The sequence below is a fragment of the Myxine glutinosa genome, chromosome 13 (genome assembly GCF_964187855.1).
Source record: "Myxine glutinosa chromosome 13, kmMyxGlut1.1, whole genome shotgun sequence".
Classification (NCBI taxonomy): domain Eukaryota; kingdom Metazoa; phylum Chordata; class Myxini; order Myxiniformes; family Myxinidae; genus Myxine; species Myxine glutinosa.
In genome coordinates, this window is record NC_136273.1 from 20,303,081 (window position 1) to 20,324,441 (window position 21,361).

Here is a 21,361-nt window from a genome sequence, read left to right on the forward strand (position 1 = left end):
ATTTTTGTTTGTTAGAGAAAACGAAAGCAGATAATTATTTGTATTACTTTGGTCATTAGAGAAAACGAAAGCAGATAATTATTTGTATTACTTTGGTCAGTAGAGAAATGAAAGCAGATAATTATTTGTTTTATTTTTGGTTGTTAGAGAAAACGAAAGCAGATAATTATTTGTATTACTTTGGTCATTAGAGAAAACGAAAGCAGATTATTATTTGTATTACTTTGGTCATTAGAGAAAACGAAAGCAGATAATTATTTGTATTACTTTGGTCAGTAGAGAAATGAAAGCAGATAATTATTTGTTTTATTTTTGGTCGTTAGAGAAAACGAAAGCAGATAATTATTTGTATTACTTTGGTCATTAGAGAAAACGAAAGCAGATGATTATTTGTATTACTTTGGTCATTAGAGAAAACGAAAGCAGATGATTATTTGTATTACTTTGGTCATTAGAGAAAACGAAAGCAGATGATTATTTGTATTACTTTGGTCAGCAGAGAAATGAAAGCAGATAATTATTTGTTTTACTTTCGTCATTAGAGAAAACGAAAGCAGATGATTATTTGTATTACTTTGGTCATTAGAGAAAACGAAAGTAGATGATTATTTGTATTACTTTGGTCATTTGAGAAAACGAAAGCAGATGATTATTTGTATTACTTTGGTCAGTAGAGAAAACGAAAGCAGATGATTATTTGTATTACTTTGGTCAGTAGAGAAAACGAAAGCAGATAATTATTTGTATTACTTTGGTCAGTAGAGAAAACGAAAGCAGATGATTATTTGTATTACTTTGGTCAGTAGAGAAAACGAAAGCAGATAATTATTTGTATTACTTTGGTCAGTAGAGAAAACGAAAGCAGATGATTATTTGTATTACTTTGGTCAGTAGAGAAAACGAAAGTAGATGATTATTTGTATTACTTTGGTCAGTAGAGAAAACGAAAGCAGATGATTATTTGTATTACTTTGGTCAGTCGAGAAAACGAAAGCAGATAATTATTTGTTTTACTTTGGTCATTAGAGAAAACGAAAGCAGATGATTATTTGTATTACTTTGGTCATTAGAGAAAACGAAAGTAGATGATTATTTGTATTACTTTGGTCATTAGAGAAAACGAAAGTCGATGATTATTTGTATTACTTTGGTCATTAGAGAAAACGAAAGCAGATGATTATTTGTATTACTTTGGTCATTAGAGAAATGAAAGCAGATGATTATTTGTTTTATTTTTGGTCAGTAGAGAAAACGAAAGCAGATGATTATTTGTATTACTTTGGTCATTAGAGAAAACGAAAGTAGATGATTATTTGTATTACTTTGGTCATTAGAGAAAACGAAAGTAGATGATTATTTGTATTACTTTGGTCATTAGAGAAAACGAAAGCAGATGATTATTTGTATTACTTTGGTCATTAGAGAAAACGAAAGCAGATGATTATTTGTATTACTTTGGTCATTAGAGAAAACGAAAGCAGATGATTATTTGTTTTATTTTTGGTCATTAGAGAAAACGAAAGCAGATGATTATTTGTTTTATTTTTCGTCATTAGAGAAAACCAAAGCAGATGATTATTTGTATTACTTTGGTCAGTAGAGAAAACGAAAGCAGATGATTATTTGTTTTATTTTTGGTCAGTGGAGAAAACGAAAGTAGATGATTATTTGTATTACTTTGGTCAGTAGAGAAAACGAAAGCAGATAATTATTTGTTTTATTTTTGGTCAGTGGAGAAAACGAAAGCAGATGATTATTTGTATTACTTTGGTCAGTAGAGAAAACGAAAGCAGATGATTATTTGTTTTATTTTTGGTCATTAGAGAAAGCGAAAGCAGATGATTATTTGTTTTATTTTTGGTCATTAGAGAAAACGTCGAAGTTAATAACTCGCCAACTATTCGCAAAAATAGCATCATAGGGTCTACAACATCCACCAACGACCAATGATGGCAGACGGGTGCAACTGCTGATACATCTATCCATTGGATGGCACACATATTGATGCGTTGTCTTGCTTGAGACCCCTACGGGTGACAGTTGATAGCTGGCTCGAGATTCAAACACAGATGAGACAGCACGAAGTTAGCGAGCGTGAAATCCTCCAAGCTATCATGCCGGCCCAGGAAGTTTCACTGGAATACTAAAAGGCGGAAAGATTTCAAATTTGGCATTCGCATCAGAAAACAAATCGACAGCATTCCATGAACATGGATCTAAAGATGGCATTTCAAAAGAATTCTGTGAATAGATTGTTTCAATCTCAATATCCCAGTGTTCCATACAAATTGAAACAGACGTCATCCGGTTCACTCAATCAAGGCATTCTGCCCTTCAAACCCTTTTAGGCGATTGCAGGTCCCTTGTAAATCTGCGGTGGAATCAGAGAATGGAACATGTACAAATACAGCTTATTCACTCGCCTTCTAAAATTAGCCATTTTAAAATCCCTCCTGCTACAGCATAATAGCTCAAAGTAAAATTGAGGTTACAGCTCATCTTGTGGACAATCTTCAACAAATGGCATGACATGGGAAGGGGATTTTAAGACGAAATCCACAATTGTCTGCACACAATCTCCAATTGATTTGTGGATTGACTACAAATTTGAGGATTTTGTTTTCTATAGCCCAAAAAGGCCACCATTAATAAATATTGCGTAGGATCTCTCCACTTCTGGCTGATCGCAAGCAGGACAGTGGACGAAATGCCTTCCATAAGGACATGAAGCCGACTGTATCTGCACGTGAAGCAGCCCATCATGCTCATTTTTCTTTACAGGAGCGAGGCTCATGCAAGAGCAAGGAATAACTGACAGTGGGACAAATATCAAGGGAATTAATGAACCGGAAAAGAGAAGAACTGGGTGGGTGCAAAAACTGAAACTAGCAAGAAAGATGGTTGAGTTAGAAAAAATTAATGTCAATAATAAAGATCATGAGTCAGAATTGGCCACGAGAAGAGATGGTGGTGCACTACTTCCTTCAGGCCCTGTCTGGGAGGGAGAGAGAGAGAGAGAGAGAGAGAGAGAGAGAGAGAGAGAGAGAGAGCAGCCTCTGGAAGATGGTTTCACAAACGGGAGAAACGTTGGTAATAAAAGAGTTGAGGGGTGCATGAATCCTGGATTTGAAAGTCCAAACGCTGCTGCAAAGACACAATGCTGCTGCGAATCATAAATTGACCATGCCCTGATGCGAGCTGTTAAAACACTGAATTGGAGTTCCAGTGATTTTCAGTTTCCAGAAAAACTAAATTAAATTTCAGAAATCAAATGCGGTTTCATGGTTGGTAATTTAATGGAGGCAAACGATGTTTGTTGGTGTCAATATGGGCCACAAACAGGAAGGACTGAGGTGGAGAAGCAGGAGTTCAGACGTACACTGGAGAGGATGATGGGAATGGTTGAGCTGGAGGTGATGCTGTGCATTGCAGGAGCTTTCAACAAGCATGTGGGAGTAACGGAGCCAGGTGAAGAGGAATGTTCTGGTAGCTTTGGTTCGGGAACGAAGAATAGAGAGAGTCAAATGGGTGGTGGAGCTCGTGTCAATAAAAATCTGGTTAGTTCTTTCAAAACTGGGACAGTCACAAAATTACTTAAAAGAGTGGACATCGTAGAACGAAGTTGGATTGGTTGTTCGTGGGGAAGCAACATTTGTGGAGGATCAAGAACTTGTGTGCTTCCCTCTCTCTCCCCCCTCTTGTCTTCCGCTCCCTTTATTATATGTTCTATGTCAGTTTCGTTTATGTTTTTACTTGTTTTATGTATTAGCTCTTACACGAGCCTCGACTTTGTATACAAAAAAAAACTGGTGTGTACAAGGATGTCAGGAAAGGGTGCATCATCTGGGAATAGAAACCAGGTATGGTGGACGGATGAAGTTGGGAAGGTAGTTGGTAAAAAGAAGTTGGTTTGGAAGAGGACAGAGAGGATCAAGGATAGTGGAGGACAACCAGATAAATCATGGCTGTTCCTGTATGGGCAAAATAAGAAAGCAGCAAGAAAACTATGGACAAGGCAAGGAATGATAAGGAAGCGGATGTCTACAATAAGTTAGAAGTGGATGGTGGGAAGAAGATAAAATGGGATTAATATAGAACAGCTTTGGGTGAAGCAAATGGATGTGCTGCCTGTGGGTTGCTCAAACCACAAAACACTTTTAGGGGAAGACTTCCAACCACCCTGACTTTTCGCGCATAACTGTCTCCGGAGATCCCTCATCATAGTATTTTTGTTGCTCGGAAACCTCATCGGTGGTGATGACACCCTCCATGACTGATAACGATCCCATCTGACCTCACTATATCTCCGTGGTTAGCCAGAGCTCATGGAATATTGATGGCCTGTTAAGAGAAGGAATGATAAAGGACAGTAGTTTGCTGTATCCATCCCTTCGACAATTTGCAGGTTATAGAGGAACAACAAAAGAGCTTTGAGACAACCACTACCCTGGAGATGATGGTCCTGATTTGCAAGCGCAGAAAAATCTCTTCACACACACAAACTCGGGAATCTCCCACCCTTCTTCTTCTCCTCCTCCAAATCAAACTGTGGGACCACGTCTCCATGACAACATCATCTGGACACTTGTGTACAACTCGAAAATCCTTCTCCATCTCCTAACAGCTAGGAGTCAAAGCCGCAGAGCCAGTATCGGGGCTCAGGAGGGAGAAGGTGCAAGTTTTGAAAACAGTTTGGCCGGTGGTGTTGGAATTATACAGAAGTTGGAGCGGCAATCGGAGTGCGAGACAATCAGAATTTGAACTTTGAAAGGCAATCGGAGTATGTCTAGTCGGGTGCCGCACCAACACGTCTCCGCTCCAGATATCCAGCTCACCTCATGCCGTGCAGTTCACAGTGGGCTAAGGGAGTGGGAGATGGAGATGATGCCCCATCATTTTCCAGGGCCTCAAGATGAGTCAAGGCCATCCTCCTCTTCCTCCTCATCCCCTTTCTTCTCCTTCTGTTGTCCTGTGTATTCTCCTGGGCAAATGTCATAAAAATTGTGGAATTATTTTGTCATTAATTGTATTGCTTTGTTTTCCTATGACGTTTTGATTAAACCTTTATTTTTTTTTTCCCTTATTTTGCTTCGGCTTTTGTGCCATCAATGCACTTTTACAGACATTACTGTTTGGGGACATAAGAGTGCCAAAATATTAACACTCAGTTGAAATTATAATTGGTATTTCCACACGCTTGCGGTTTGCGCCCACATACAGAAACTCGCCTCGTGCTCCGGTGACCCTGTGGAGTTTATCTCTGGTCAGACTTAGTCTAGTCCCTTAGGATAGGAATAGTCGAGTTACAATCAATTTTAGAAAAAAAATTCAGGGTAAGGGTAAGGCCAAAGATCCTTTAAGAATGGTTTCTCTAAACAACGGAAGCGAATAATAGTCAACCACAGTGTGTAAACTTGCGTCACATGGAGAACGGACCACATGGGGTTTTTTTGTTGTTTTTTTTTTACCAACAATCCGTTAGTGGCAATTCTCCAGAAACTAACTCACCTTCCTGAATGTGATAGAATCTAAATCCCTACTATCCTCACATGAATGGAACAGGACACAACAGGGCAAAAGGAACAGTAGATAGAGGTGGGCAACACCAACAGCAGGGTTGAAGGACAATATTGAGGGGGATTTGGACAAGCATCAGGTGTGGGGATGAATGAAGGGTAGGGAACAATGCATGGGGTGGACAAAATGGATACAGAAGGAAACCTTCAGGAAGGAAAAATTGGAAACTTGGAAGGAGGTGGGATTGGAGGTTGAAGGGGGGTGGGTAGGGGATTAACGAGGGTAAAAAGATCGTGGGTCTGGATGGGATTGATCTGAGATGGTGGTGAACAGCTGTCTTGAAAGCCCTGGAGGGAAGAATGAAATTGAAGAGAATGTGGAAGTTGTTGTTGTAAAGCCCCGGACAGTTCGCTCGAACAAGCCCGCGGCATAGAGACAGCTGATCAATCTCGCAGGAGCGACCCAAAAATCCTCCACATCTCGGATGGTGTACCCCCGCTTTCAGTTAGAAATAGAGAGAGAGGGAGAGAGGGAGAGAGGGAGAGAGGGAGAGAAGGAGAGAGGGAGAGAGAATGAATGATCGTTTTTAAGGCCATTTTCCCCGCTAGAGCGGGGGTTAGCCTTGTGGGCCCCATGACAATCATGGTTCCCTGTTTGAGGCAATGTTTTTATGGCCGGATGCCCTTCCTGACGCCAACCCTTAGTCGCCTCTTACGATGTGCTGGGATACGGTGTACCTATTCTAAGCCGGGGTACACACCGGGATCATTCATCCCAGCAAGCTGGTACTCAATTTGCCGACCTCGGAAGGATGACAGGCTGAGTCAACCCCCCTGGCGTTAATTCAGCGATCGACCGGGATTCGAAGGATCCCAAGCCGGCACCCTAACGGCTAAGCCAACACCAGGGTTACTGGCAACTGGCAACTGGCAGAGAGAGAGAGAAAGAGAATGACAAATGGGAAAGGGCCGGTTCATGGGGAACGATCGGCACTCTGACCTCTGACCTAGCTGCCCTGACGAATTCTGGACAGCAGGGAAGAATGGGGAAGATTTGGCTCCCGACTTGTGTTGGAGGGGTACAACCACCGCAAAGAGGCGTATAAAGTGGAAGTTGATTCAACAGATGGCAAAAAAAGAGGAACAAATGAGTGGAGGTGAGCAGTGATCCTGGATGTAGGTAGTTTCACCAGAATGGGGTTGATGGTACAGACCATGCGTACCCTTTACAAACCTGGGGGAGGGGAAGTTGGGGAGAGAAGAGAGGAGGAGGGGGGGGGAGGAGGAAGCACAGAAAGAGCAGAGGGTGCAAGACCAGAAAGGAGGTGGTAGAATATCTATGAAGGAACCTTGAGAAAAATCCAATTACTTCCATCATAATTATAATTTGCCCCACTAAGATCCTTATTGTTATATAACTGCTGGTATTACACGGATTTGCTGTTTTACTTTTAATATTACTTTTCTTGTTGTGGGAAAGGGAGATGTAATGGTATTACATTAGTTGTGTGGAACACTGGAACCGGAAGTGCTTGCTTGCTCACGGTTTGGAGTATGAAGGTGGAGTTCCGGTGAGGGGTGCAGGCGGTGTGTGTATGGGGTCGTCGACATGAACATGATTCCGGGTGCTGCAATAAATTATCGTTCTCTTTGACATCGCCTCCTGATCTATTCTACATCAGAACTTTATGTTTCGGAGACGCTAGTCGGTTGGAAATCGCCGCCATTTTTTTCGCTCCATCCAGCTTTTTGGCTTTAGCTTCTATAGCCTGTGGCGTACATTTGAAGAATGAACAATGCGTCTTCTGTCATTAAATGAAGGTTCTGTTTTGTAGGAAACAAAGGTTCATTGTGATTGTAATTCATGCCGAGTAAACAAAGTAATTCAAGTTTTGTACAGAACGATCACGGCAACGGTCTACTATACACCGCCCAATGAAGGTACGTTCTCATAATGTCTAATGATTAATGGATAAGAAAGAAAATAATGAAGTCTTTAAATAATAATTAAAAACCTTTTGGTTTTCGCCCGATTTTTCAAACTGTATTTTACATGTTCATGTAATTCGCATGTTATGATGTGAAGTAAAGTAAACCGAAAATCGACACTGGGCGTGAAATACCTGTGTATTTAATTAATTAGTCGAGATGCCGGGAAATTCCCGAGAGGTTTTTTATTTATTTTTTGGTTCACGAGTTATCAAACAGAGTGACCACTATATTCGTCATGGGTGTGTGTCTGTGTGTCTGTCTGTCCGCCTGTCCGCAGCATAACTACCGATGATATCATCCGGTCTTGATGAAACTTGGGTGGGAGGTTGATATCATGATCTAGTTGTGTCCTGCCTGGAGTGGGCGTATTGCGCCCATTGTGGGCGGAGCCACGCCCGAAAAAGATGTCTTTTTAGGAGGTAATCTAGTTCAAGCTACATCTTCTCCGAAGAAGTTGGTGGAATCTGACAGGGGTTTCGGTATTTGGTTAGGCCAATGTCATGTGTCTAGCCCCACGGAGCTCGATTTTTCATTTTCGCCCCAAGGTCACAAGGTCACAAAATTTAGAAAAGTCGATTTTTGATGGTTTTATTACATTGTTCGCTTCCCGATAGGGTGAAATGTCGTACATGATCTTATATTATAACATACATCATGAAATATAAGTTTTCCAACAAATTTCAGAATCTTCGACCTTTGACCTTTGAAGGTCACAAGGGTCAAATTTTCAAAGTTGTCGGAATCAAACCGAATTTTCGGTATTGTGTAGCTAACTAACCTCATAACTGGTTATACATTATTTCCTATCTCATTTCAAGGTCAGTAACCTTCGTTTTGACATTTCCGAGCCAGCACCACGTACAGCTGGCTCTTAAAAGCCTGCGCACGCAGCGCATTGGGGCCCTTTGTAAATAGGCATGTACACCGCATGTCGGGGGCCGACACCTGCCACGTGGGCCCCCGACCCCCCAGTCCGGGCCTGTTTCAGTTATAGTCCGTCCTTTGTCATTGAATACCGCTCGCTCGTGAACCATCGTCGTCTCCTGACTTGTTTACTTATTTTACAAATTATTGTATTCACGTATATTTTATAGAAGTTATGTCCACGTACACTTTTAAATGTACGTTTCCACTTTCGTACACTCAACATATCCCCTCTGAGTTTATGTATATTTTAAAAAGTAAAACCGTGTTGAAGACTGGACAGGTTACGTTTTCATTACAAGTACAAGAACGGCACTCAGTAGAGAGCATACCTCCGCCAGGTGATCAGTTTACGTTTTGTATCCCAGAGTAGACCAGAAAATCACAATACAGAATCACATTTAATCAAAATCATCCATCCACAACTTTTTGAGATATCCTGCTATGTATCATTTTGGCCCAATCTCCCAATGGTAAAGAATAACCTAAAAATTCTACCGGATCCGGATCCGAATCTTCACCAAAATATAATCGATTCTTCATTGTCACACACACACAACCTGTCCACCAAGTTTCGTCCAAATCCGTCCATACCTTTTTGCGATATCCTGCTATGTATCGTTTTTGGCCCGATCTCCAAATGGTGAATAATCGCGTAAAAATTATAGTAAACGGATCCGAATCCGGATCTTCACCAAAATCGAATCATTTCGTCCTTGTCACATCACATACACTACCTCTTTTTGGATTTTCGTCCGAATCCGCCCATAACTTTTTGAGATATCTTGTGTTACACAAGAAAAACAAACAGACAGACAGGGGTGAAAACATAACCTCCATCCATCCACCTTTGGTGGCGGAGGTAAAAAAAAAAAACCCCCGATGTTGAACACGTCCTCAGACATGCATTTACCGATGTTAAAATCTGGCACACGGATAATGAATGATGGCGTGCATATGGACATCGTTTTGTTTCGAGATCAGATCCAAGATGGCCGACTGGCGGCCATTTTGTTACTTAAACGTGTCCCCCACAACCATTTCTCAGACATGCATGGAGCAATTTTTTTCAAACTGGCACAAAGTTAATACATGAGATTATACATATGGAGAAGATTTTGTTTTGTAGTCTGACCAAAGATGGCCAACTGGTGTCATTTAACTCTGTACAGCAAAATTACTAAAACCACAGGGGCTATGACATTTTATGTCTCTTTCTCCTTGTTATAATAGAGAATCTGCATATAAACATTCATATTCTTTAAAAAAAATTCTTATTCTTTTATTATATTAATTTTTTGTTTATAATGTGTATGTCATTGATTCCAAAGCGTATCTTTCGCAAGAGAGTCTGTTGACACCTTTGGTTGTTGGGATGCCATATTAACATTTAGAGATCATACTTTCCATAATATCAGAAGCACTCAGGTTTTACAATCTTGCTTCATTCAGAACCTTTTTGTCCATGGCCAATGCTATGATCAATTATATTGGCCAAACATGCGCATCGGTGTTTTAAAGGATCTAAAGCTTGAGATTATATTTTTGTCCAACAGATTTTTTGTGCTGTCACCTGCAGCTTCCAAAGCCTGTACTATCCCTGAAAGAAGGCAACATGGCTGCCAAAACAACCCTACCATTCTACCAAAAGTCACTCAAAGGCTACGACCGCGAATATCGCAGCAAGGAACTCGGATCCATCATGAGAAAATATCTCTCCGAGAGCACCGAGTCGACGTCCTGCATTCACAGGTTTATACACCAAGCACAAGACTTGCTTTTGTATGGCCGAAGATGGCTGACAGACGTGTTCTTTTGTGTGTGGGATGTCCACTTCTATCTCAGGTAATTATAGCTTGCTGGGATTAGAGGGAAGGTGGGCCACTTGGTGGGGATGTAACGATTGAGAGCGCTCCGCACAGCTGCTGGTGAGGATTAATGCTCAGGGATGCAGTTGCTTCATTAGCAGCATCAACGTGGGAAGTGTGTGGCGGGAGAGCAGTGGAGGGTGATGGTGGTTGTGATGGGAGGGAGTTGGGGAGTGTTGCAGTATTGGAATAAGGCGACGTGGGTGTGCTCGGGGTTGTTTTTGCAATATTTAGTTGTGATCTACCTCTTTTGTTTTGTGCTCAGTATTCACTACTAGATGGCTGGGCTTTAAGAACAGGTGGCACTCTGTTCACATTAAAGCCCAAAGTAAATGAGCAATATAGAATGACTATATAGGTCACCTTGGAGATTGACATGCAATCCCCAGATATAATTATCCTATTATAAGAACACCCTCTGTTTGTTCATTTAGAATTGTTTGTTTGCTTATATCAAATTCCTGTTTTAATCATTTTCTGCTGATGTCGTGCGAACAGTGTGGCTCAGAGGTGGCACAGTGACCTGTGCTTTGCCTAGTATGGATTACATTAATGACAGAATAGGATTTGATAGACTGTTGTTCTGATGTACTGTGTTTCATGTGTTTCATCATGGAGTAACACTGTCCTTTTGGATAAGCTGCTTAATCATTCCATCTTTTAGCACTTGCTTATGGATATATAGGATCCCTAATTTCATGAAAGAGTGCAACATTGTGTGCCGGAACCCTGATCAATTCCAAATCCCAAGCATGAGTACCACTGGAAAAGCAATGACAGATCTTCTTTTGCGAGAGAAATCTTACTTGAGAAAAATAAGAAGGAAGAATAAGAACCAAGGCTCAAAATGCAAGTCTTTTTTATGCCGCCACCCCCGAAGGTGACCGGAGGCATTATGTTTTTGGGTTGTCTGTCCGTCCGTCCGGGTTAAACCTCGTTTGTCTCAGCAATCACATGTCCGATTGAGACAAAACTTGCAGGGTAGGAGCAACACACATGTACATTGTTTTTATGAAAATTATGACATAATGGGTCATGTGGTATGGCAGCCATCTTGTTTTGGTTTACGTTTTGAGGACAAGGTTGTGATGTGTTCATGATTTTCCAGGTTTTCATTTTCCAGGATTTTCCAGGAACATTTCCAGGTCTCCATGACTTAGCATGTTTATTGCTCGGGCTCCGTTAAGGATCGTCATTGAACCTCAGACAGCTTGGAGTTGTAGCTTCCAGAGTATTCCTTGATATGAGACTGCATTGAGAGTGCTTAGTCTGTAGCTGTTTGAAATGGACCATTGCATTCAGATTATACAATAAAGCTCAACCGAGAACATTCACCCCACCAAAAATAATTGATCGAGCTCATACAGTTTCGTTTACTCTGTTCACTTGCACATTGTAATATGAGCAGTTCCATAATGTGCACAAAGATTGCAACTGTGGCCTCTGAGGTCTCAGCCAATTCCTGCTTAAAACTGTACAAGGTAGTCGTCCTAGTGCTAGTACATAGGTCATAGGGCCATCTACAACTGATGCATGCCAGAGGGAGGGAAAGGGAATTGGGTAAATGAGAAAAGGAAGGATGATAGGAGAGAGAGAAAGGAAGGTGGGTGAGTATGGGCGGGATGGGAACAAAAGGAAAGAATGGGCTGACGAGATAATTCACAAGTGCAGGGCCTTCATTAAGTATTCACACCTCCAGACCTTTTCACATTTTGCTGTGTAACAACCTGAATTTAAAATGGGTGAAATTGAGATTTTTTCTGTCACTAATCTATACATAATACCCCATAATGTCAAAGTGGAATTATTATTTTTTGAAATTTTTTAACAAAATAATTAAAAATTCAATACAGAAATATCCAATTTGCATAAGTATTCAATCCCCTGAGTCATTACTTAGTAGAAGCGCTCTTGGCAGTGATTACCCCATTCGAGTCTTCTTGGGTATGCCTGTATCAGCTTTGCACATCTGGATTTGGGGAATTTCTCCCACTCTTCCTTACAGATTTGCTCAAGCTCTGTCAAGTTGGATGGGGAGCGTCGGTGAGCAGCAATCTTCAAGTCTTTCCACAGATTCTCAATGGGATTCAAGTCTGGGCTTTGGCCGGGCCACTCACGGACTTTCACATTCTTTTTCTGAAGCCATTCCAGTGTTGCTTTGGTTGTATGCTTGCGGTTATTGTCCTATTGGAACATAAATCTTCACTTTTGCGAACATAAATCTTTTTTGCGAAATCAATCACCGAGCTCATATCTAAGGTCTTTTGCACTCTGAAGCAGGGTCTCCCCAAGGATTTGCCTATATTTGGCTCTATTCATTGTTTCCTCTATCCTTACAAGTCTCCCAGTCCATGCTCTTCCGCAGATCTATGCCTCCTCACAATTCTATCTCGGAATTCTACAGACAGTTCCTTGGACTTCATGGTTGAGTTTCTTTCTGCTCTGACATGCACTGTCAACTGTGGGACTTTATATAGCATGGTTGCCATGCATCATTAAAAGTCATTATATTTGAACCTCTGGCTTTAAGGCCATTAAAAGTCATTATATTTACTCTAATGTCATTAAAAGTCATTAGATTTGGGAATTTGGGGAAAAGTGCATATGGAATATTAACTTAATTTTTCATCATAAAAAAAATGGCTGAGTATTTGATATTATGTTGCCAAACAGGACCACTGGTGGATCCAGGAGCAGGTGCAGGGGGGGGGGGGGGGCCCGGATTTTCGACAATATATGATAAGCTATGAATATCCTGGAACGACCCTCGTGTCCAGATTATTTTGAATAAGGAACATTCCAGGCAGATTACCAACGCTCAGAGGTTTTAAATCACTTTTTCTTTATTATAAAACACTCCAAGAGTGACAGTAAAAAACCATGCTTTCTTCACATAAATTTCGTCACGGGAATTCTTCCGGATTATTTGTAGTTCATTGGCTTAATTAACTTAAATCAAAACAATCATTTCGGAACTACACAAATCAGAAATTCCACATCAGAAAGCCCCAGTAGAACTACACAAAAACATGCCGCATGCACACACACACACACACACACACACACACGTGCGCACACACACACACACACACACACACACACGCGCACACACACACACATCCACACAGACACGCACACACCCACACATCCACACACACAAACACACTATCAAGCACACACAAACACAGACACGCACACATGGTAGTGTCCATAGATACGATTGGCAGGAACCTCCATCCCCTCCCCCAAAATGCACAGTGGTAGTGTCCATAGATAATATTGGCAGGAACCTCCATCCCCTCCCCCAAAATGCACAGTGGTAGTGTCCATAGATAATATTGGCAGGAACCTCCATCCCTTCCCCCAAATCGCACAGTGGTAGTGTCCATCTATCTATATAATAATACCGTAAGGACTCGACTTTGTTATCCCTTTTACGCCCCACCCAGTGACCCGATGCCCATGGCACTCATGGATTTACGATCTACGAACCACGCTCTTTGTTTATCACGTACAGCCATACTCGAAAAATCTGAATTAGCCGACGTTGGGGCCCAAAAGCATCCGATTAACTGCCGATACGATGCCATCTTACGACGCCATCGTATTGGCGTCTGCTGGGCGAAGGCGAAGCGAGCCGTCCGCTGATTGGACAGTCGAGTGGTGTGAACATGGGTGGTGTGAACCAAATGGTCTTTTTATTCCCTTGAACATTTTAAATTAAGATATATAAGGAAACGTCTTTATCGTCATTTTAATAAAGTTAAATGGAGTGACGTTGCGATACTCGGGGTGCGTTGCATAAATCCTCATAACTCAGAGAGGTGTAGCAGGTGGCGAGACGTAAGGAAGCTTAAAGATAACGAGCTGAAACAGACGAACGATATGTCAATCTCTTTCTACACCGAACGGAAATAAAAGTATGAGAGCGGGAAGGCATGGCCTGAGCACTTCGAGCAGTGAGGACTGATTGGACTTAACTTAAAGAGAAAAAATTGGAGCTTAACGGAAGAAGAAGATCCCATGAGCGCTCCCCTATGCCATCCATAATGGTACACTCTATCCATACACCACATCCTCCCTTCCGTGGATGTTCCACGGGTTTCACGTCTTTATCGTCATTTTAATAAAGTTAAATGGAGTGACGTTGCGATACTCGGGGTGCGTTGCATAAATCCTCGTAACTCAGAGAGGTGTAGCAGGTGGCGAGACGTAAGGAAGCTTAAAGATAACGAGCTGAAAACAGACGAACGATATGTCAATCTCTTTCTACACAGAACGGAAATAAAAGTATGAGAGCGGGAAGGCATGGCCTGAGCACTTCGAACAGAGAGGACTGATTGGACTTAACTTAAAGAGAAAAAATTGGAGCTTAACGGAAGAAGAAGATCCCATGAGCGCTCCCCTATGCCATCCATAATGGTACACTCTATCCATACACCACATCTTCCCTTCCGTGGATGTTCCACGGGTTTCGGCTAGTAGATAATATTGGCAGGAACCTCCATCCCCTCCCCCAAAATGCACAGTGGTAGTGTCCATAGATAATATTGGCAGGAACCTCTATCCCCTCCCCCAAAATGCACAGTGGTAGTGTCCATAGATAAGATTGGCAGGAACCTCCATCCCCTCCCCCAAAATGCACAGTGGTAGTGTCCATAGATAATCAATTAACAGGGGACTGCTCCTCTGCCTCCTCATGACTTCCCATTCAGTTATCTTTCTTTCCCTCGGTCTCTCTGTAGCCGCTGCTTGGAGAAGTTGTCACAAGAAGATCGAGTAAAACTGAAAACGACGGCCGGCCCAGACAGCATTTCCTGGAGTACAGTTATCATGACAGCATATGTTGCCATATAGACCGCCATCTTGTTAAGCGGTGACGAGTGCTCCATTCCGTTGGACGGCTTGCTTTACGGAACACCCTTGGAGACCCTTTTTCAGAAACTGCCAATTTAATTAATTAATCTGACAGATTAGTCTTAGATTGTACACATTATTCCTGCTGTCATCAATTGAATGAACTTGTTTTTATGTTTAACAGCGCTGAACATGAAGAAGCCCGTGCAGAAGTGTCTGAGGTGTCCAAGCGAAGGGGCACGGATTTTGATGCACTCAGGTGGAGGGTAAGCAGCCAGGATCTTTACTTCAGATTAGCCGACATACATGAAACTTATTCACAATTTTCCAACAGATACACCAGATTTCATTTCAGTCTGGACGTTTTTTTCGTTTTGATGTCATCACTCTTGATGTCAAAAATAACTTATGTCTCTGTTAGGTGATGTTGGATACAGTGCTTTTTTAACGTTTAAAATGAAATTAAACACGTAGAGCTACATTCAAAGTACACCGCGCTCGTACCAAACAAATAAATACCATATCCTCAAGCGAGCGACATTGTCGAGGTGACTTCAGCGCGTGTTTCTAATACAGTTGTTTTCAATACAATTGTTTTGAATACAATTGTTTCCAATACAATGTTTCCAATACAGTTGTTTTCAATACAATTGTTTTGAATACAATTGTTTCGTATACAATGTTTCCAATACAGTTGTTTTCAATACACTTGTTTCCAATACAGTTGTTTTCAATACAATTGTTTCGTATACAATGTTTCCAATACAGTTGTTTTCAATACCCTTGTTTTGAATACAATTGTTTCGAATACAATGTTTCCAATACAGTTGTTTTCAATACAATTGTTTCGAATCCAATGTTTCCAATACAATTGTTTTCAATACAATTGTTTCGAATGCATTGTTTCCAATACAGTTGTTTTCAATACAATTGTTTCGTATACAATGTTTCCAATACAGTTGTTTTCAATACACTTGTTTCGAATACATTGTTTCCAATACAGTTGTTTTCAATACAATTGTTTCGTATGCAATGTTTCCAATACAGTTGTTTTTAATACAATTGTTTCGTATACAATGTTTCCAATACAGTTGTTTTTAATACAATTGTTTTGAATACAATGTTTCCAATACAGTTGTTTTCAATACAATTGTTTTGAATACATTGTTTCCAATACAGTTGTTTTCAATACAATTGTTTCATATACAATGTTTCCAATACAGTTGTTTTCAATACAATTGTTTCGAATACAGTGTTTCCAATACAGTTGTTTTCAATACAATTGTTTTCAATACAATTGTTTCGAATACAATGTTTACAATACAGTTGTTTTCAATACAATTGTTTCGTATAAAATGTTTCCAATACAGTTGTTTTCAATACAATTGTTTCGTATACAATGTTTCCAATACAGTTGTTTTTAATACAATTGTTTCGAATACAATGTTTCCAATACAGTTGTTTTCAATACAATTGTTTCGAATACATTGTTTCCAATACAGTTGTTTTCAATACAATTGTTTCATATACAATGTTTCCAATACAGTTGTTTTCAATACAATTGTTTCGAATACAGTGTTTCCAATACAGTTGTTTTCAATACAATTGTTTTCAATACAATTGTTTTCAATACAATTGTTTCGAATACAATGTTTACAATACAGTTGTTTTCAATACAATTGTTTCGAATACAATGTTTCCAATACAGTTGTTTTCAATACAATTGTTTCCAATACAGTTGTTTTCAATACAATTGTTTCCAATACAATGTTTCCAATACAGCTGTTTTCAATACAATTGTTTCCAATACAGTTGTTTCCAATACAGTTGTTTTCAATACAATTGTTTCCAATACAGTTGTTTCCAATACAGTTGTATCCAGTAGAATGTTTCCAATACAATTGTTTCCAATACAGTTGTTTCCAATACAGTTGTATCCAGTATAATGTTTCCAATACAATTGTTTCCAATACAATTGTATCCAGTATAATGTTTCCAATACAATTGTTTCCAATACAATTGTTTCCAATACAATTGTATCCAGTATAATGTTTCCAATACAATTGTTTCCAATGCAATTGTATCCAGTATAATGTTTCCAATACAATTGTTTCCAATACAATTGTTTCCAATACAATTGTTTCCAATACAATTGTATCCAGTATAATGTTTCCAATACAATTGTTTCCAATACAATTCAGAAATGAGGCCCAAAATGATATATAGCACAATATTTCAAAAAGTTGTTGACGGATTTTGACAAAACTAGGTGTATGAATTTGTTAGGAGACAAGAACAAGCTGATTCGATTTTGGTTCAGGTACGGAGGCAGATCCGGCCTATCAGTGGGATACAAAAGGTAAACTGTTCACCCTGGTGGTGGTATGTGTTGTACCGAGTACCGTTCCAGTCTTTTCTGTGTTTATATAATGCGTTTTCCATAATACGAGGGCAAATTATTTCTATGTTTCCAGCTTTTGGAGAGTGATGACTACCAAGAGAAGAAGGATCATGAGCAGGTTCCACGACTGCCTGAGTTCCTGATAAAGCCTCGGTCACGGGTTGTTTGGGAGAAGTCAAATGCGAAGTTCACTTGCACTCTCCAGGGTTTTCCAGAACCACGAATTCTATGGTGAGTTTAAGATGTTAGCCACGTTTTGAATACAGCATACCATCATAAAGTGGGTCGGGGAGGGAAGCGTGTCCCCTCAACTCTACACTTGGTGCAGTGGAGAGGGGGCAAATGTATCCCCACCCGCCATCTTTCACATCTAAAGTTTTAAGACAAGCCACCATAATTATGATGGAGCATACATTTCCAAACTCCTCTCCAATTAAATTGGTGCTTCACTCTTTGTTCATGATCAATCCACCATTTTTATAGTAAAATATGGATCTCAGACCCTTCACCATGGTTTGGTGGCATGTAACTTTTTATATACTGTTACGGACCGCGGATAAGATGTTAATTTGCCGAGCGGATGGCGCCGCGGCCCGAACCGTTTTTACAATGACTAGACCCGATTCTGAACGTTGGCCAAATCGTGCCACAGATATTCAATTTGGAAAAGACAAAGACGACACGGATGTGAAGAAGAAGAAGAAGAAGAAGACAAAAAGGGTTTGAAATACGAATATAATTTATTACTATTTGCAGGACCAAAAGAAACCAAGGAAGAAGGAAGGATAATAAAATAATGACAGAAGGAATCAAGGAGACACAGTGAAAATTCTAGCTTATCTACACAGGCTTAACTTATACCCTGGACAGAACAAACAAAAGACGGACTCGCACGAATGGGGAAATTACAGGCAGGAATGGAAGGACTGGAAGGAGAGGAACGCTCCGCTCGAACCGGAGCACGGTCGGCCCGGGAGTCAGCAGCCGCCGCCCTTCCTCGATCGGCACGTCCAGCTGCCGCCGTCAACGCCCTAGCTGCGGTCGTGCGGGCTGCCGCGATACGGGCACCCTGGCGGAGTCAAAGCTGCTGGTGGAGCCACAACTGCTGGTGGAGCCAAACTGCTGGTGGAGCCAAACTGCTGGTGGAGCCAAACTGCTGGTGGAGCCAAACTGCTGGTGGAGCCAAACTACTGGTGGGGCGCAACTCTTTCTTGGCACTTGTCTCTTTTACGCAACCCTCCTTCGACTCCTTCTCATCACTCCCTTCAAGGCTTCCGCGTGCACTTTTTATAACCCCGCCGGCGATCAAGCCGCCGGCCTCCAGGACACGCCCATCGGTGAGCTCGCCTCGGCCCTGATTGGTCGGCCCGGGCCCTCTGGCTCCACCCTTGATGACGATGGGCGGGCACGCCCAGGATTCGGCAGCTCCTCCCCCTTCTTCTCCAAGCCTACCTCGTGGCTAATGGAGTCGCGGTGAATGCAGTTGGCAATTGAGGCTTTATTAATTGAAAATGAAAGGGGATCTATCTATTTGAATTCGGTGCAATGGAGTGTCAATTAATGGAAGACACGGCCTTAACCTACATAGAATAAGGAAATAAACTACCAACAAGGAGGAAATCTATGATTGGCTAAACGTGATTGTTTATGACCTAATTACGGGACGCACTTTGAACTTTATACACGACTGGAGGAAGGAGGGTCCACAATAAAACAATAAATAAAAAACACAATCCTCATATCCACAACAATACATTGGCAGTGGTTGGCTTTTACTCGCTTCATCAGACAGTCCATTGGAGCCTGCTGAAACATTGGGTCTTACCTCCTTCGTAGAAGGTCTTCAAAAGCTAAAAGAAATCACTCTGGATATGTCTGTTTCTTTGTTATAGTTTCATCGCTGTGTTGTTAATTATCCCATCCCCTGAACAGCAGGAGACGGGGTTTTGTAATCACGTCTCTGTGTCTGTCTGTGTGTGCTTGTCTGTCTGGGCTGTAACTTTTGTTTGAGTTTTGTCATCAAATTTCCAACGAAGCTTTATTATAATATGGAGAAGACAAATTAATAATTTTTTCAAAAGGTCAAAAGGTTAAATGTCAGCGTCACCTAAAATTATTAATTTTCATCCAATTGACCTGAAATTTAAATTTACCATTTGAGTTTGTCATCAAATTTTCAACAAAGCTTTATTATTAAATATCTAGAAGGCAAATTAATAATTTGGTCAAAAGGTCAAAGGTTAGCATCACATAAAATCACTAATTTTCACCCGATTGACCTGAAATTTAAAGCATTTGCATATTGGGTCACCTAATTGGTTCACCAATCAAAAGCTAGAAGCTGATTATTTTTTAGATCTAAAGCTCAAAGGTCAAGGCTGCATAAAATCATCAATTTTCATTTTGTATTTTCTTTCAACTGTTTTCGTTTTCTGAGCATACGGAAGAAGAAGACGTCTGAATATCAACGGATGCGGGAGGGCTTTGCATTTTCAGATGCTTTCTAGTTGTGTTTTTAATCCATTCCCGTGTCTCATTCATACTTTTTTGGTGTGTATTGTCTAATCCGACTTTGTGTGTCTGGCCTTACGGCCTATAGGCCTCAGCTCAGGAAAGTGCTTCATTGTCTCAAGACTGACATGTGCCTCTTTCTCGACTTTCTGTTTTACTTCCTCCTCTTCTTTAAAAACAAAAAAACAAAAAAAACGTTATCACTAATTAATCACTAACTCATTCTGCCAGAAGCCTGCTGTTGGCTTATCAGTAAAGGTGGCTGGCTTAAGATCTAAGGGTCTTGAGTTAGAGCCCCTGTCAACCCATTGAATTAACACTACATGGGTTGACTCAGCCAGTCATCCTTCTGAGGTCGGCAAAATGAATACCAGCTTGCTGGGAAGAATGAGCTATTCGAGTATCCTGCATCGGAGTGGTGACCTGTCCAGGATTGTGCCCACTAACCCAGGAAACTGCTTTGGCTGCCACACGTGTCTGAAGATGCAAAAATGAGTGGTCTTCTTCTTCATTCTGCCTGTTATTTCTTTCCTTTGCTCATTCTTTATATCCTTCCTCTTAATAGAACAAATTTACTTATTACTTTTAAAGCTTTTGAGTCATGCTCACTACCTACTATTATATCTAATTTTGCTTCTTCCTTTAAACGTTTTGACTTTTTAAAATTTATTTATTTCCTTTGCTCATTCTTTGTATCCTTCCTCTTGATAGAACAAATTTACTTATTACTTTTAAAGCTTTTGAGTCATTCTCACTACCTACTATTACATCGAATTTTGCTTCTTCCTTTAAAGTTTTTGACTTTTTAAAATGTATTTCTTTCCTTTGCTCATTCTTTGTATCCTTCCTCTTGATAGAACAAATTTACTTATTACTTTTAAAGCTTTTGAGTCATTCTCACTACCTACTATTATATCTAATTTTACTTCTTCCTTTAAAAGTTTTTGACTTTTTAAAATGTATTTATTTCCTTTGCTCATTCTTTATATCCTTCCTCTTGATAGAACAAATTTACTTATTACTCTTGAAGCTTTTGAGTCATGCTCACTACCTACTATTATATCTAATTTTACTTCTTCCTTTAAAAGTTTTTGACTTTTTAAAATGTATTTCTTTCCTTTGCTCATTCTTTGTATCCTTCCTCTTGATAGAACAAATTTACTTATTACTTTTAAAGCTTTTGAGTCATGCTCACTACCTACTATTATATCTAATTTTACTTCTTCCTTTAAAAGTTTTTGACTTTTTAAAATTTATTTCTTTCCTTTGCTCATTCTTTATATCCTTCCTCT

At 40.4% G+C, this 21,361-nt stretch overlaps 1 protein-coding gene across 1 annotated transcript in view; it reads left to right on the forward strand.

Annotated features, from left to right (window-relative positions):
* Positions 1-3,296: 3,296 nt before the first annotated feature.
* Positions 3,297-21,361, forward strand: part of LOC137439171 (myomesin-1-like) — a 141,167-nt gene continuing 123,102 nt past the window's right edge. The window contains exons 1-4 of the mRNA XM_078766990.1: positions 3,297-3,557; positions 10,012-10,184; positions 15,342-15,423; positions 17,632-17,789. Coding sequence (XP_078623116.1) covers positions 3,297-3,557; positions 10,012-10,184; positions 15,342-15,423; positions 17,632-17,789 — 674 coding nt within the window. The remainder of the gene's footprint in view (positions 3,558-10,011; positions 10,185-15,341; positions 15,424-17,631; positions 17,790-21,361) is intronic.